At 44.2% G+C, this 18,596-nt stretch overlaps 1 protein-coding gene and 1 long non-coding RNA gene across 2 annotated transcripts in view; one reads left to right on the top strand and one right to left on the bottom strand.

Moving 5' to 3' along the window:
* Nucleotides 1–900: 900 nt before the first annotated feature.
* The window catches only part of LOC111220095 (heparan sulfate glucosamine 3-O-sulfotransferase 3B1-like), a 19,655-nt gene continuing 1,959 nt past the window's right edge, over nt 901–18,596 (bottom strand). Inside the window, exon 2 of the mRNA XM_022743062.1 lies at nt 901–2,935. Within this exon, the coding sequence (XP_022598783.1) occupies nt 2,317–2,935 (619 nt within the window). The 3' untranslated portion in view covers nt 901–2,316. The remainder of the gene's footprint in view (nt 2,936–18,596) is intronic.
* Nucleotides 16,138–18,596, top strand: part of LOC111220096 — a 2,919-nt gene continuing 460 nt past the window's right edge. Inside the window, exons 1-2 of the long non-coding RNA XR_002665045.1 lie at nt 16,138–16,207; nt 16,329–16,399. This is a non-coding gene — a long non-coding RNA (uncharacterized LOC111220096). The remainder of the gene's footprint in view (nt 16,208–16,328; nt 16,400–18,596) is intronic.

The following is an 18,596-nucleotide window of genomic DNA, read 5'->3' as shown; positions in this document are numbered from 1 at the left end:
TGCAGCCACATGGAGTAAACCCATGAGTGCAAGTTTTTTTTTTCCTTGTTTTTTTTTTTTTTAGATATTCCCTCAATTACATGAACTTGACCATAACTCAAATGCAGTACTCCATCAGCTACAGGGAAGATGTCAGACTTTCCTTCTACAATGCAACAGCTTGCTAAGACAGGTCACCGTAAATGCTTTTTTTCAATAATCAAACATTGCACTAATGAGAGAAGGGGAGACGAAGGCTTAAAATCCTCACGATGAGAATCATCGCTCAGGCATAGTGAAAGGATAGAACTACAAAAACAAACAAAACAAAAAAAAAAAAATACAGTGTAAGAAGCCTCCATCTCCCCTGCTACCATTGGTTTGAGGCTAAACCAGGCAGCTGGTTTCAACTGGAAAATAAGAGAAAACTGAGTTAAGGTCATTATCTGTTTTTAATGACAGAAGCAGGCTAACTGTGTTGGATAGGAGAGTTAAAGAGGCACAACATTTCCTTAACTTCAAAAAGGAAAGAAGGACAATCAAGTTTAACTTCAACTAAAGCTGAGTGACAATCTGACCTTTAAAACTGACTCGAGGGACTTTTCGATGTGAGGGTAGGTTGTGTACATTCACTCTGGGCTCCGCTTAAACACATGAAGCCCTCCTCTGGACGCTAATAATAATCCCTTCCCATTATCCCTGCATTTTCATAATGGCCACCACATTGAGCATGCATAGCAATAGCGTAGCACAGAATATAACATGGCCGTCGCCCTGTGCCCCCTTAAAATAGCGCGGCCACCCGCTGCAATGAGACGGGGCAGCACATCAAAGAATGATAACTACGCATTTTCTCCCTCTTGCATATCAAGAATTCAAGCAGAAAGACAAAAACAAAGAAGCAATGGCAGGGGAAGGAGGAGTGGGGAGGGGGGGGGCAAGCGAAACATGATATCAACCCAAAAGGTTTTTTTTTTTTTTTTTGGCAACAAGTTGAGAGTTGAGATCGGTTGTGGAGAGACACGACATGTGAGGATGATGAGGATGAATAAGGCATAAAGTATATAGGCCATGGACGATGGCACATGAGGTTTTCTGATGACACTACAGAGGTTAGACAACGAAACCCTGCCTGAGGCAATTCTTGCTGTGCTGAGAGTGCTTCACAAAAAACCTTTCCTCCTGCTTTGATCTCTATAGTCTGGGATCTAAGACGGGGCCTGGTGGACTTCTGTTTGAAGGAAGGTGCTGTTTCAGTGGGGTGAAGCCAAGTTGTTGTTTGTCTGTCATCCCTTCTGTCTTCATGCTCGATTTCTGACAGATATGCCTCTGCTACCTCACGCAAAGATTTCCCATCTTACCGTGAAAACAAGGCACATACCCCCGCCCTGAACCCGCTGTGCTCCAGCTCTGCTCTCCGCAACAAATCAAATGCCGCTCAAGGAAAATTTGATTGAGACTTTGTGTGACCTTTGAACTGAGTGGATGGGGCAAGAGCCTGGCTCTGAGCCAACACTGCTTCTAATGGGCAGTCAGAGAGCGGAGGCTCGATCGATCCTCCGGTTACCTTTACCCAATTAGCATAATGTTAACATGGGCTCCTATGTGGTCCGGGATAGGATTTAACATTTGATGGATGGGTCATTCATTAGAGCAGGCAGCAGGAGCACTGAGAATGAAAGGGCAGCTGTATACTTTAAGCGTGAGTGACACAATGAGGATCAATTAGGCCTATTGATCTACCTGTTATTGAGTGGAAAGGGACATGAGATCTGCAGCTTGGTGTAGGAAAATTGCACGGTGAAAAAAAGTGGAGGGTCTGTATTTTAGTGAAACACCGTGTAGAAGAATCACGCTCAGAATGACAGGGTTTGAAGAAGACGAAGGTAAAGTGATGCATGTATGAATGAGGATGCACATGGATAGGTGTTCTCCACTTCTCTGTGAGCACTCTGTACCCGTAATATGGTGCTTCTGCATGTTCCACCCCAGTCTCGCCTTCAGTTATCGCTGATTATCTGCATTAAGAAGCACCGATAAATCCACTGAGTTTACAGGAGCACGAGGGAGGAGCGCGAGAATTCAAAAATTAAAATGAGGAATGTTAAAAAAAACAAAAAAAAAACATGTGGGCCAGATGTTATGTACAAATATGGTTAGGCAGCTTAGTGAATTAATTGCTTAGAAATAAAAATAAATTATTATAAAATAGATTTCTGTACATTTTACATATATATAGCAATATCTCCACATCTTGCCATTGAATTACAGAAGAAAAAAAAAAAACTTCTCAACAAATTAACAAAAAAAAAAAAAAAGTCTCTCATAATTTTCACATCAATCCCAACCAAAGTTATGTCCTGTCATCTGGTAGAACTTCATGTTGAAGGGCCTGTAGAAGTCCCGTAGCCTCTGCACCACCTCAGGGTCAATGTTCGGATGGGTCCTCCCTTTGGTTTTGCCCAGGCAGTGGGGCTTGCTGCTGCCCTCCGCCTTCTTGAGGCACGGGAAACCCTTGGTCTGGTTGAAGTAAAAGTGTTTGTCTGTGATGATCCTCTTGAGCCCCAGGAAGTCCTGCACGCGGCCCAGCTCTCCGGCCGGGTCGCTGATCAGGCGCTCGCCGCTCACAAACAGGATCTGCTCCATGGGGAAGTACTGCAGCCAGTTGTCCAGGTGCTTGGCGTAGATACCGATCTGGATGGCGCTCCACGAGGTGTCGATGAGCCCCGTAGTCCTGTTTTTGAAGGTGAGGCTCTCGAAAGAGGGAATGTCAGGCTTCTTAGACAGAGTCTGTGTGTAGTCTGAGATAGCCCTGGTGACGGGGTCCCTCACTACCACGATCAGCTTGGTGTCCCGGGACATGGCGGAGATCCGGGCTGGAGCCTCTCTGGTCACAAAGTAGCTGGGCGTTTTCTCCATGGTGATCTGGCCCTCCAGGGTTTTAGGCATCAGCTCCCTTCAGAAAAAAAAAAGACACAAAGCGGAGGTTAGGAGAAGGGTAAGGTGGAGCAAGGTCTTACATAATGTAATCAAGTTGATGGAGTGTACTGTGTTCTGTAATCACTGACTCACTGACTGTGTTTAGCCTTATTATAGGGCTCAAAAACCTATTAGTGCAGGCAGCTCTCCAACATCAGCAAGCTCACTCACTCATAAGATATCTCACCTCTGACTGAAAACAGAAAAGCCTTATTTACTGCATAATCAAACACTGGGAAATATTTACAGGAATTTCCAAACATGAGCAAGCCTGAATTTAACCATATTAGGGATTAGGAGCTGGGTTTTCCCACATCAGCTCAGCCTCCTAAATCCCTCCTCTTCTATTTGCAGCTAACCTGTTTTGTTAGCCCTTAATCATTTTCATTATGGATCATTCACCCTTACAATGCATTTTTTTTTTTTTTTTTGTGATTTAGGTCTCAGCATGTGTGAATTCTGTCATCTTTCCTTAAATCATACCGCTGGAGTGATCAGACTAAATCATAATCCACCCCCCTCTTTATACCATTGAAGCAAAAAAAAAAAACAAAACAAAAACACACACACTCAGTCTGCCTTGCTGACTCAGGCGTAGCTGTGCCATTGTGCCCCACCCCCTATCCGATCTGCTACAGCATGAAAGATGATGAGGCTTGTCTCAGAAAGGGAATCTGTTACTTGACAACAGTGGGTTTGGTTTTGGGTGAAGGGCTGGCCGACGGACCCTACACAGATATGTTACAAGCAGACATATAATCATGAAGAATTTGAGAACAAACCGTTTTTTGAAGGAAAAGCAAATGCGCTCTGCTCTCTCAGTGTTAGGTTTCAGAATTGGTGGCCAACCGCAGAGTCTAGATTATATTGGAGGCGATAAGAGCAGTTTGACTGACATTGGGACGTGGATCACTTTTCCTTTTTTGGCACCTCCTGCACCAGGAAGAAAACTAGCCTGTGTGATGTACAGTACATGGCCGGGTGGGAAGGGTTCAGATTATGGACTGGAGACTGTAAGAGCTAGAACTGTTCAGACAGAAAATCTCAAGGGAGACACCGACAACCGCAAAACAGCACAGTATCAGTTTAAAGCAGTAAAAGGTGGAAAAAACAAAGGAAGGGAGAGATAACCCGGTGTATCAGGGTGAACGCACTCTCACAGATAAGACAGACTGTTGTACCCTTAACCTCGCCTTTGTTGTTAAGGCTAGAGCACTGATACACCATTGTGTAGACTGTGCCATTGTAGTGGATCCCATTCAAATACTGTAATCCTCACACATCGAGAAGGGTAAAAGACGTCGGAGCTACAATGTTGGACACATCCTGTACACTCAGAAGTCTGTAATGCTCCATTCTTCCCCTGAGCTTCAGCTATTGCTCAGAAATATACTCTAAAAGCTGGAATCTAGTTCACGTCCATCCAGCTCATGGCTAATTCATGTAACATCAGCCCTCCATCAATGCACATATTTGTGTGCAAGAGAAATGGCATAGTGGGGGGGGGGGGTGAATGCCCAACATCAGGTAACCAATAAAATGCCTCATGGAAATGGTGTTGGCAGATTTGTGTAATCCTAATGCAGTGCCAGTGATCTAATTATGATAATATCTTCTTGATTGCTGACACATCAGTGGCTTGAATGGAGTAGACGGAGGGAAAGAAAGGCTGTTTCCAAAACCTCATTAATAGCCTTTTTGAAATCAAAACAGATACAGCTTGTGGTTTTATGCAAGAGCATGACAGATCTTTCCGCCAGCGAAGTCATTTCTGGAGATATAAATGCAAACAGCACATTATGTGCACACACACATTCAAAATTCTCTGCCATAATTTAAAACTGTTTATACAGCAGCTCTTGAATGTCTTCAAGGAATATAAACCAAACACGCTCGACTTAAACTGCTCGCTATTTGTCATTTTACTCGATGCACAATGGCGATACTGCCTGCGAGCTTTTTGTCATTCCTTGTGCTAACATACACAAAGAGTCCAGAGCCAACACAGGAGAGGCAAATGGCTTCCCATCTAATCCGATTTCAACATGACAATGGAGCATGGAGATAGGGAGGGAGGCCTGAGTTACAATGTGCATAGTGATAGATTATGCTGATCCAAGCTCAGGGAATCCTTTTTATAAAAAAAAAAAAAATCATGTGCTGGGGGTCGCAGGAGCATAAAACAAGGGGATGGTTGAACAGTGAGGGAGAAAGAAAGAAAGTGGTGAGGAAACCCCTACAAAAAAAAAAAATCGCCAAAAAAAAGCGCCAAATCCACATGAAGAGACCCGACCTCTAATAAAAAACCACCACCTCTGACTTTGCCCAGTCTTTCAGCTAAAGAGGTAAAAAAAAAAAAAAAAAAAAAAAAAAAAAAAGCAGGAAGAGAGAAAAGAGAGGAGGGGAGGGGAGTTTTAGTGGGACGAGTAGCTCTTGGAGAAACAATGCCTATTATGCTCTTTTTTGATTTATGAGGTGCTGCTTTTAAAGATTCCGTCAGCAAACAGGCAATTCTGTGACACCGGGCTCCTCTTTTTTCCTGCTCTTCTTTGAAAGTGAGCCATTGTCCCCGAGCGGAGGGGTGAGCAGGGCAGTGGTCAGGGCAGAAGGGCGGGGATGGGGATGGGGGGGCAGAGAGGAGGAGGAGGAGAAGGAGGAGGAGGGTGCTTATTGGGGGGATGAGTGAACCACTTCTCCGTCCCTCTCAGCCTCAAGTGAGAGAAGCTTTTTGGAGAGCTCTTAAGGAGAACGTGTGCCAAAACTGCCCTGCAAACATCACCCTGTCCCCCCCCCGAGATACCAGGGACTCCACAGACGTCTATTGTGTGAGGCAGTGACACTAAAAACTGTAAATAACTAACCTGACCTCAAGTATAATATATAAGCACTTCCTGGTTTGCTCCAACTTTCACAACATGCATCTGTAGACTTTTTTTCCCCCCTCCATGACTCCCTGCACGTTTTGTCCATTGAGAATATTTCCAAGTTGAAAGACATGCCAAAAACAGCGATAAGACACAAAGCAGAAGCCCTTGTCACATGACAGCATCAAACAGGGGCCGGCGGAGTGGCCCTTTGGCCTGTGTTTTAAAGAGCCCTCATCCTGCTGGAGATAAATGGCAGGCAGGAAAAGGGTTATTTCTGTCTGATGCCTCTGCCTCCCTCCTGTCACGTTTGATTCGATGATAACGGGCTGCCACTGAGCCGTCTGTGTCACAGCATCCCTGACAAAATGACTAGTTTGCTCATAGACAAAAGGGAAAAAGCTATTTGGTGTGCGTCTATCGATTTTTTATTTTTTTTTTTTTTGATACAAAGGGTTTGCAATTGTCTCACATGTCTGGATGCTGAAAGCATTTGAATCTCAAATTAGGGTTTGTTTATTTGAATACAGACAAATCAGGAGGCATTTTGTATCCACCGTCAAAGCGGAGGGTGTGACTTTACCCTTATGAGCATTTAAAGCTACACATGTCTGGTTTCTATGGCTGGAGCGAGTGTTATCTCCCCCGTGGGAGGTAACACCACCTGAAACAACAACAGACACTAAGTAGCTCTAAGTCGAGGATAAATTAACCTGTCTGAATAAACCTAAGGGGAGAAAATCAAACAAATCGCCTCTTCAGGGAAATCCCGAAGACATTTGTTATCAACAACTCACTTCTACTCGCTGAAAATCCTGAGTTTCTGAGTCTCCACTCCACCTCTTCACCCTGTTCTCTTTCCCATTGATCCCCCAAAAGTTCCTCTGACCCCTGGCAATCAGGCCTTGAGGTCCGATAGCAAAGTGACACTTCACAAGTGGAAATGAGGAGAGGGAGCAAATGAGCGAAGAAAGGCTGCCTTTCTTTTCCAAGGGCCTCTTACCCGAGCCCTTCACATGAACCGACGTATTGGACGTAGAAGCATTTTTTAGGAGGTACAAAGAAACATCTTTATTCCTCATTGGATGATAAGGATCTCGAGCGCCACTTGTTCGCTCATAGTTGAACACGTTCGTTTGAAGTTTGATTGTAATTTGCAAACTCAAACAAAGTGGCTGCATTATATACTTCGTAAGACAATACATGAGATATGATACTATAATTGGTTATAGTTGGATGGTATACGATGCATGCATAATATGGACGGGTCATTGCATAAATTCATGGATGAGTCACTGGTAAACAAAAGCAGTGTTTCAAAGCTCTCAGCTCACAGTAGGAGAAACCTACATGCTATGAAATGGAACTGCAGTGAGCAACATATTTATGTAGCACACATGCGGTACGAACACAAACACACACACACACACACGCACGCACACACACACACACACACACACACACACACACACACACACACACACACACAAAGTATGGCTACTACTAAGGGGAGGCGGGCATACACGCCTCTGCTGGCTCACGGAATATTTTCAAAGTAGCATTTAAGCAGATACAGAAGCCAGACATTTTGAAATATACTCCACTGTGCCTGGAGGCTGACATTATATTTAACCACAGAGCATGGCTTTGGCTGTAAATTAAAAAGAATAAAGAAGATGGTTTATGGCGCAGTCGGCTGAGCCGCTCCGATGCAGAGAGCGGAGAAGTTACACAGAAGCTTCATCTGGTCTCTCTTTCAAGCACTTGGAGCAGAGTCCAGGTGTTAGTATGTGGCCACTTAGAGCTTTTTGACAGTTCATTTCCTGGCTGAGAAGAGCCAGAGATCCCTCCTTACAACTGAGATCTCGCAGGAGTGTATGCTGAAGGGTTTCCGTGTGTATCTGTATCTTATATCTCTCTAGTTTTGTGCTGATATCCATGCGTCCGGGTGCCACAAAACGTTGCACACCTTCGCTCCACATCTGCATGAGTGTGTATCTTTCACACCCGCCGCTTGTAACTTAATACTGAAAACTTGGCTGCATGATGAGCCCTAAGTGATGCTGCAGCTTCATCAGCCTGATCAGAGTCAACTGTCAGCGCACCTCCCCATGCCTGAGGTTTCAAATTAACAGGCTTCACTGAATAATGGTGTCACTGGAAACTCAGGAAGGTGCCTGAGTGGAAGCCCCTCTGAATCATCTGTCTGCTAAAAGGATTAATAATGCAGGCTGTCCTAGTATCACACACTCAGAACCTGGATGGCGGGGGCCCTGCATGGGACGGCGCATATCACGCAGCTAGAGGGGGGGGGTGAACTTCCTCCTCTAGATTACTGACAATGCTGTTGCCAGTATGAACTCCCCTACTACACACTGTTTTCTACATGGGCAGTGACACGCCGGTTAACTTTTTGGACTGAGACGCTGCAGTCTGTGTATTGTTTACCACAGTTCCCAGGTCAGTGTCATCCGTCTAAATTTAGTATTTTCAACAGCACTGTATGAGTGCATGTCCTTGTAAATAATGCAGGCCGAGGAAAGAGGAGGAATTTGGCTCAGATCAGTGGCTGCTGATCAGTGTAGCCATATCTTTGATGCTTGTATTGGATTTCTGGTGCATATCTGATAATCTACACCCTGACTGATACTACGTACAATTGGGGATTAGGAGGGACCTAATTGCTGTAGATCCTCTTTCTTTAAAGAGATGAATAAATCCAAATATAGAAGCTTGAATCTTTTGATTATAATATAATATTTACAAGGATAAGTCACAGACGGTGGCCTTAATCTATGGTTTCTAACTTTGGGTGTTAAAACAGAGATAAATCTGGGGTTTTAGGAGATGATTAACAAGATAGGAAAGAAGAACTTTTCTCTAATCGACAGGAGAGTTAAGGAACCGGAGGCTTTGAAACACAATTGGAAAAATAAAAACACAGACATAGGCTTTGGTTCTGCAGTACTTAAGTATAGCATTTAATAAGATCTTCATCAAAAGGGAGAGAAGGGAGCCTAAGGAAAATGGACAAAGGGTCTGAGGTCAGAGTATAAAGAAGCAGCACCATTTTAAGCCTTTCCAGAGCAGCATATACTGGGTGGAATGGCCAAACTGGTAGGAGCCTTTGTGTCTTTCCTCAGTGACACTTTGACACCCAAACTCTGGTCTGCTTGATAAATGCAGCAATCCCAGACCCTTAACTCCATCAAGACATTGCACTATGTCAGAGCAGCCTGGGAATCTACTGACCCTCCACGTAAACAAAACAGTTAACCCCGACCAACGCAACCCGTCCATTCATCATTTTTCACTGGAATCGGGGAGTCGTGATTCACCGGAGTGGAGCGTCTCTTACAGCCTGCAGTGTGTGTAATAGAGTGTGTAGGAGAGTGAGTGAGAGTCAAAGAGGGAGGAAGAGACTGAAAGAGGGAGAGAGAGAGAGAGAGGGGAGTCAGGCCTTGCGGTCAAAAGACCGTCCAGATTGGTTTCGGGCTCATACCCAGCCTGGGTTTTGGAAGCAACTTCAGACACTAGTAAAGTAGAATAAATAAATAGAGAACTAACCACCACATATAATGTCATGCACTACATGTCAGACACCCCAGTAACATATTACTCCCAGCCACAGGCCCCCCCCCCCACTCCCCTCTGTTGTCTGTCCTGAAAATACTTAAGTGAGGCTGAGACATTGGACTCTTCTATCATTGTGGTCGCCTCGTGATGGGCAGCATCGCAGAGGCGTGACGGGCACAAATTATTCAATTCAATAAGAAACTATCTTTTTTCCTACTGGGATGATCTCTGCTTTGCAGTATATTTGTTGCTGTTTGGCACCTTTGGAAAACAGCAACAGGAATGCGCGGAGCCATGAGGCCTTCGGAACCCACACCGGCCTGTGGCCATAGCCGACTGCCTGGAATTACCGAGTGTTAATAACCCTGCAGTGAAGCGAGGGAGCCCACCATGTGGTATAAATAAAACAGAGGAGTTGGTGAAAGGGATGGTGGAGGGTAGAAAGTAGGAATGCCTCCTCCCTTCCTCTCATGAATGTGCAACAGCATGCCTGGAGAAGTGTCGTTTTTTTTTCTCTCTCTCTCTCTCTCTCTCTCTCTCTCTCTATCTATCCTCCTCTCGTCAGGCTTTCAACAGATGCCCACCCCCCACCCCCCCACCCCCTCCCTCCAAAAACAAGAACCTTCATTTTTCTGCCTTTGAAGAGGTGAAAGATCCCGTCGATTTTGGTAACACTTAACACAACATCTCACTGCTTTGTTTGACACGCGATACAAGATGAGACACCGGACACCGGCACAGTGATCGGGGGCTACTCGCTCTGTGTGCTTCAACGCCAAACAATCAACATACACACACACACACACACACACACACTTAAATCAATCCACTTGGCGATATTACCCAGAATTTGTTTAGCGCTAGTAATCCTCACTAATCAGTGTGTTTGCTCTGGGTGTTTGCAGAAGGTGTTAGCCCGGAGCTTTATCCACACATTCCAGCTCTCCGTCAGTATCAGGGTGTGAGTGGCTGACAGCTCGGACCACATAAACCGATGAACTGTGAAAGGATAGGAAAACACACACACACACACACACACACACACACACACACACACACACACACAACAGGCCAAGCAACAATGAGGGGCTACAGGTGAAGACTTGGCTTGTGTGTGTGTGTGTGTGTGTGTGTGTGTGTGCGTGTGTGTGTGTGTGTATGAGAGAGAGAGAGAGCGTTTCTGGGTGTTGTTGTGTGGGTGTGCAGGCAGAATCAGCAATTCTGACTGATTTCCTGACACTTGACATGCACCAAGAGGCGCATGACTCCTTGATCTAGCTACAGCAAAGATGAATAAAAGATGAAACAGACTCGAGAAGAACATACATGCCACCACCCCCACTCCCTAGATGCACACAGACAGTCACGCACACACACACACACACAGAGGGAGATGGAGCAAGCGAGCTACTTTGCATCCTGTTTGAATGGGCTGTCATCCGTAACTGCCTGCACACCTTTTTGAAGACAGGTGAACTACAAAGTGTGTGTGTGTATGAGGAGAAAGAGGGGATTTCCTCTCTACTGTGTGTCACTCAGTGAGCAGAAAAAAAAAACATCTTCCTGTGTGTTTGGGGCTATTATTTAGCTCCACCATTACTCACACTGCAGCTGTTGTTGCAGGTTAATGGTTTACAAATTCCTGAAGACAGCCCGCCTCAGACAGCTAACGTATAATTAGCTAAATTGAGTAACGATAACACCAGTCGCGACAATTAACCTGCTCCATTCAGAGACGGAAAGAGTGGCAGCAGCGATCCTCAGGCGGCGCTTCGGTTTTCTTTGGATTCGAGCCTGGATGTTGTCTCCTACAATATCTCTGAGCACCCTGAAGACAAGATAATTGCTGTTAAGAACAACAGGCGCAGTTTTAACCATTTCTGCTGCGAGGCTCTGCCAACGGCCGACATTGGAGCTTGAAGTTTGGTTTTGGGGGATTTGTTTTTTTTTTTTGTTTTCTTTTGTTTTCTTTTGTTTTTTTATTCAAGGGGCCTGGTTCTGGAGGGTGATGACAAATGTTTTCACCCCTGCGCGGTATCTCTATCAGTAAGCCTCTTGGTTGGAAGTGAAATGAGATCTGCTCCAACTCTGTGCCAGGAAGACAAGGCTATTTTGTGAAGGAAGTCGACAGAAAATAGAGAGCAGGCCCAAAAACTATGCATATATATATATATATATATATATATAAAGATATTTGAGAAATGCCAGAGTATGCTACATGTCAGCCCTCGGCCAAAGACTTCAGATGATGTTTGTTTTCATAAATCTTTTCAACAACTTTTTCTTTTTCAGATATTCACTCTGCTTTTCTTTTTTTTTTTGTCAGTACATATCCAGAGCGCATGACTCCACCCATACTTTACAATCCCCTAAATTTCTTATTTAAAAAATAGAAAAATCTATATATTTTTTTATTAATTCTGACCTGGATCTAATTATACACACAGCTAAAAACCCTATACGGTGGATGTGCCACATCCATTTCCATATTCTGCAGTAGTTTGAAAGAAAAAGGAGACAAAACACTAAAACCTCACATCTTCCTGGACCCACAACCTAACTTTCAACCAACGCTCACTAAAGTCTGTTACCAGGTTGTTTGATAGTGCTGCTGTTGAAGCAGTCTGATTGTAGCTCCTCTGCCTCCACAGTTCCACAGGGTGCTGCAGGTTCCAGGGCTGCCTGCAGACTCCAATCAGTTAAACAAGGGAGAGAAAAACTGCACTTGGTGGAAAATAATTGGAGTTGAATTGAGTTTGGCCAGGTTGTCGGGGAGTTGAAGTGTTCTTACAGCTTCTTATGAGAGAGTACATCTAAATGGAGAGAGTGACTAGTGTCGAGCAGCCATGGTGCAGAGAGACAACTCAGGGCTTCTAATGAGCTCTGCTCTTTTACTGCCAGGCTAATGGAAACCTCAGGAGACCTCAGTCACACTCTCTCTCTCTCTCTCTTTCTGTGTGTGTGTGTGTGTGTGTGTGTGTGTGTCCTCCTCTCTCCCAGAGGCAGGCACACTCTCCAGCACCCTAATGGCTGCCTCTGGGACTTAATACCTGCGAAGGCTTTACAGGTTTACCGTCATCACTTTCTCCTCTTCCTCCCACTTTCCCCTCAAGTACATTTTCTTGTTCCTTTTATTTTGGAGAGTGGTGAGCGAGTTTCCCTTTAACAAGAGTAACAGCGAATGATTAAGAAAACCATAATTTGAGCGTTTTGTTTTCTCCCAGCCTCTGGGGGAAGCGCTTTAATGCGCTGAAGAGTGTTTATTTAGCAGCGATGAATGACCATTAAACTCTGGAGGGAGGATGTCTGGTTTTGTTCTGACGTGTGTAACAACATCCAAATTATCACCTTGTTAAAAAAAAAAAAAAAAGGGCCTAATTCACACGTTGCACAGAGGGATTGTTTGTACACAGCTCCCTCCATCCTACGCTTCATTAGACTCCTCCATAAGTATTTCATTGTGGTCGACCTCGAGTTGTGTCGACTTCCTCCTCAGGGAGGAGGAGAGCGTGAAAGACGAACTGTAACAGCAGTCACATGAGTCTTCTCCCGGAGTGAATGAGCACTTAACAATAAAGTCCACACTTTCTGAAATGAAAGCGCGTGCCCGTGTTTTTCTGTTTGTGTGAATCTTTGACAGCAAGTTCCTGTCAAGCTCTGTGGCTTTTATCCTCAGCTCCAGCGGGAGGTTCCTGTCTGTGGCAGCCATATTGTCTTCGCTGGTGTGGGTTAGTGTTCACTGGACACCATCAGGGGGAGTAAGAGGGGGTGTGTGGCGGGGGGGTGGGGTGGTTGGGGGGAGGCAAGCCGCCACAGTGCAGCACTGCGCAGCCACTCCCCTATTCACAGGTCTCCCCTTTCACAATTAACCGGTCGTAATTTGGGGATGAAAGCCGCCTTTTCACTGTTCCTCCACCCCCCGGTTACTCTCTATTCTCAGATGGGCCATGCCAGCTTAGGCAGCAGGGAGAGAGAGGGCCTCCGTCCCCTCTACGCTGACCAAAGGCTTCTCTGGGAGAGGGCCACTCGTGGTCAGCGAGGCCTGCAGCGAGCCCCGCCCAGGATTGGACGCACCGAGCGTGACATGTGACACTATTCTTACACACCAGCGAGCGTGAGTGCACAGCTGGAGAATGGAGAGAAAAGCGGTTCATAAGGGAGGGATTTTGAGGATGATGTTTTGGGGGAGGAACTGCGAGGGGGAGGAAGTTTAGCCAACACAGAGGCACAGTTTCAAACTGCTTGTTTTTATGTTGGCCGATACAGCTGAGGATTTAAGCAGAGGATGTGAACCTGCTGTCAGCTGTACGGTTGGCTGGCCGGGCGCTCAGTCTCTGAGGAGCCGTGGAGTTCCAGGAATCAGGAAACAATCAGAGCGCCAAAGTATCTAATCATCTGAATTCAACGTCGTCCTCTCCAGAATTTTAACTGAGTTAGAGCCACTTAAAGTTTCAGAGCTTTGAAATCTGTCAAATGCAGAGTTTTAAAGCTAAAATCATTAACATAAATCAGACCTAAAAAAAACTCTCCTGTCACACTATTGTTTCCAGCTATAAAATCCCCAGTGGGGCTTGTAGCTTCCAGCAGCTTTCTGTAGCTCCGCAGATGGTCAACACACAGAACCTGTCAGCAAGCAGACGTGGGCCTGACCCCAGCCAGAGGCCCTTAACCCATCTCTCCACATTACCTCCAATAAGGCCTGACCGATCAATACTAACGCTCCCAGAGGAGCCAGACCATGGCGACATTTGTGTAGGCTGTCTGAGTGTGTCAGTCTTTTGTGACGGGAGATGAAAATTATTTGTGACTTCACAGCTGAGCCCGTCACAACCGTACAGTGAATATGAATAACACTTATCTGCAGCCACTGGCTCAGTGTGCTGCAAACATCAGCACCAGCAGACGTCTTGTTGGTCTGATGCCTTTCACTGGCGCCCTGTAGTACCAGGTGGCCTCTTCTGCCATTGAGAGGAAGGAAGGAGGGCGAGGTCAGCGGCAGCAGAGAGTGGATGGGTCACCTACGTGGAAATAGGAGCACCCCTGCGGTGAGCAGATAAAAGGACGTGCACCCATCCAGAACTGTCCCTGACATGGACAGGAGCCGCAGTCCAGACTCTGGCTCGAGAACAACCAGTGAGGGAGGGGCGGGTGCGTGATGGGTAGGGTGGGGGGCGGACTAGCCCTTTAGATAACGGCTTCTCAAACGGCACAGACTTCCACAAGCACCTCAAGTCTAATTGTGGAACATGTGTTTTTGGTTTTTTTTTAAGCGCCTCCTTTTCAAAAAAGCGCCACTTCTCCTTTTGTTGTGTGCAGACTCACAAACTAGACACACAAAAATTCACAACTAGAAACAAACATTTAACCTTAAAAACATCCTTGTAAAAAGATCAACAAATGACTGGCAATCCCTGATAACTTCACAGTAGTCCAACCATAACACCATCATAATATAACATAACACTCATAGCATCGTACGGCCTTAAACTCTATTACTCTGCTGTCTCCAACATGTTCCTGAGCTTCTTGTTTAATTCTGAAGCCGCTCCGAGGGAGGAGCCAACAGCGTCAACAGTGCCTGGGCCCCGACAGCGAGCTAAGACCAGAGCCCGCGACACGACAGCAAAACCACAGTACAGTAATTATATATCAAAGCCCCTTCATAGCCAATAGGGCTAAATGGAATATGAAGAGAGCGGCATGCACCACAGACTGACAGGACGAGATGAGAGCTGCAGTCAACAAGAGTTAGGAGTAAATAAAATGCTCAAGAAGAACTGGAGCGATGTGGGAAGAGAGCGAAACTTTTCAACTGGCTGCAGCTTTTTCCAAAGTGATGTGATCATTTCAAACACACTGTAAATAAATAGTTAAATATATACTAAGATTGACAAGCTTATACACAGCTAAGAACAAGGTAATTGTGTTTTTCAAAGAAGTCAAATTAGTGCACATTTGACTTGTTTTCTTGCACTTTTTTGGTGATTTTACAACTTCATGTTTTAATAGTGTCTTTTCTGCCTTTCTTTCCTGTTTCTCTTTGTAAAACACTCTGTATCTTGAATGTGTTTGCTACATAACTTTTGTTGCCACAAGTTAGATGGCAGTAGATAAAAAAAATATATATAAAACAGACTTTGGTTGTTGCTTCACATGACCCTGAGCTCCATTATATACTGTGCATTGGTTACTTATCTTTTTTTTAGGAATTAACTCATTCTATTTGCCATTAATACATGTGCTCAAGATAAGTAGTTTTTTTTTTTCTTTTGACTTATCACAGTCAGATAACACCAGTCGCACTGTCACTACACCAGCAAACAGGTGCAAATAGAAATTGGGAAACAATGAACTGAATGTTCCTGTTTACATTCAGTCACACTGGCCTGTTGAGCTGTGACTCTCTTTCTATATGTGTATGTGTGTGTGTGCGTGCGTGTGTGTGTGTGTGTGTGTGTTCCTTGGGGCCGGTTCATGCATGACCTCACAGTGAAAATGTGTACCTCCTGATACAAGGACCCCTCGGTCAAAAGCGTGAATCATGTGTTTGTCTTTGGCACAAATGAAAACTGTCAAAGTACATCACAAATCCACAATAAGACTTGTTATCACCACCATTCATTTTGAAACCTCTCTCTCTCTCTGTCTCTCTCTCTCTCTCTCTCTCTCCGAGTCTTTTCTCTATGGCTGCATGTACTTGGTGGAATTCCAACTCTAAATGTGTGTCCACTGGGAGAGGCGAAGATGGTGCAAGCTAGCTACAATATTGGATGGCAGGGAGATTGTGCAAACGAACAAACAAGAGAGAGGTGAGTTGCTCAACTCGCACACATAACTGTCTATAACCGCCTCCGTAAATGACCCTGACTGGCGATCCGATCTTATTCCCACGGAATATATTTCAATGCCATGCAATTTCTGCCTATCTAGAACATTCCAGCGTTGCCTCCCCAACTTATCTGCTCCTGATGGGAAACTCTGGAGGATCAGCGATGAATGAAGTATGATTTCCTTTCTCTGTTCATCCTCACTTGAGAAAAAGAAGCACTAAAAACTTTTCTTTTTTTTTTCCTTCCACTACAGGGACTGCTGCTTACACCAGCTGTTTTACTCGGACATACATTTCTTACAGCAGCTCTTCACACTGTGGCTGTTCAAAAACCAAGTCTGAGTGCACTTCTATAAGAGTTCATGGATTTTTTTTTTTTTTTTGCATAGATATCCTGACAAAAATATACATTTTTAGTGTAGGGTGAAAACTTAAACTCTGCCATTGTTCTATGTCGTTCTGTAGTTGTAAGGTCATTTTTTGGCACCGGCAGGACAGAAAATATGACTAAACTGGATTTCAGCTTCAGACAGTATTCTGTATACGCCTCAATTGTATCTCGACAGAAAACCTTGAGTCATGGCTTCTTTACATGGCTGAAAAAGTATTAAATTTCATGGCCTAAAAACTAGCAGACAGCACTTTTCCACAATTCCCCCGTCCAGTCCAGAGCAGTTGGAAACAGTGTTGGTGGAAGTCGGGTTAAATAACAGCTTTGCTACAAACTCAGAGCTGAAGGTCCTGCAGTAAATCTGAGTTTCTATCAAAGCAGGCACATAAAACTCTGCACAAATCAAGGAGCTGTGTCTTTATTTTGAATGCTGCCAAGACTTGGCTTCTCCATGTTGAACATTGTTGGGGCCCTCTTCCCCCTCTTGCATACTTAACGTGCAGAAGAAGAGAATGGGCCAAAATCCGTTAATTCCTGACACATTTTTCAAATGAATTGTCAGGAAAATTTTCCCTTTTCAAACTTCAGATTTAACTTTGCAAAAATTTCCACATTAACCACACTACAAGCCCAAGACTTGACGTTTTAAAGTTTGATATAATGGACAGTAATTAGCAGCTTTTTAGTGGGATTCCAGCAGCCAATCGATAAATTGATTGGCAATTTATTAGACATTAACTAGCCCTGGTTATTTGTGGATAACAATAAAGAAACATCAATCAGCATTGATATAATTCAGATACAATTATCACTAAAAACTAACTAAAAAAAGCAAGTGAGAGATTTTCAAAATAAAATAACGCAGTCAGGTTTTGGTTTTATTTTATAACAGATTGTGGGTGTTGTGACCTGCAGTCATTAAGTCCTTCTGCTCGTTAAATTAACACTTTGTGGTGTAAATGACAAGGATAATGTTAGTTTGTCGACCTCTGAGGATGTTAAACGGTTTTGTTGCGGGTTTTGTTCTGAGGAGGATCCTGACTTTGTCTTGCAGATCTCCCCCCTTTTCTCTGCAGCGCAGGCTATTAGGCCTGCAGAGCCCATTGACATAATAATGGTCCAAACGCCTTCTAACCTCTCAGGTCTGTTAACAATAATATCTTAAATATTCTACTATAATATTCTCTATTTGTTTAATTCTTAAAGACGTTTTGGGAATTTTTTAGATTTGGATCTTATCGCTCTGTGATCAGTCAGATTTGTGAATATTGTGCCATCCACATTAAGCCTCATATCACAATTCTTTGAAGTTAAGTATAAAGACACTGCTGGTTTTCGTCACACTACGTGTAACAGTAGGTGCCTGAGCTGAAATCAGCACAGCTTGACTCTAAAGCAAAAACCTGCTCATAATAAATGAAATGTAATTTATAAAAACATAAATACTCGTGGTAAAACATAAAAAAAAAATCTGAATTCAAATTTAACTTGACGGAAAACCCTGAGGACACATCACCACTGCGAAGCTGCAGTGTTGCTCTGTGTCCAATAGAGATCACTGCACGTCGCAGAAACACGCCAGCCTGACTGATCGCCAAACAGCTTCACTGTGACACAAGTCTATACTTTTTTTTTTTTAATTAAACACATGATAAAATCAGTCTGCAATCAAACCTAAAAAATTAACACATTTAATTAAGAAGGCTGGGTCTGTTCGAGCCAACGGCCTGAGGCGTAAAAGGACGTAAAGCAAAAGCAGAGGTCACAACCAAACTGTCTTCACTGGGTTTATCAGGATCCGTTTGGAATAAACTCCAAACTTACTGGATAAAGACTATAATGAAAAAAAATGTATATATATATATATATATTTAAAAACGAGTGTAAACCAATCAGGAGTCAATGCGCTTGTTGGGTTGCATCTAACGGTGTTAATATTACTGAGGGAATGAATAAAGAAACCTGCTAAATCCTATGT

This window comes from Seriola dumerili, unplaced genomic scaffold (genome assembly GCF_002260705.1).
Source record: "Seriola dumerili isolate Sdu_G_001 unplaced genomic scaffold, Sdu_1.0 BDQW01000068.1, whole genome shotgun sequence".
Taxonomy (NCBI): domain Eukaryota; kingdom Metazoa; phylum Chordata; class Actinopteri; order Carangiformes; family Carangidae; genus Seriola; species Seriola dumerili.
The sequence above is the reverse complement of the archived record's forward strand: the minus strand, read 5'-3'. Positions and strand labels throughout refer to the sequence as shown.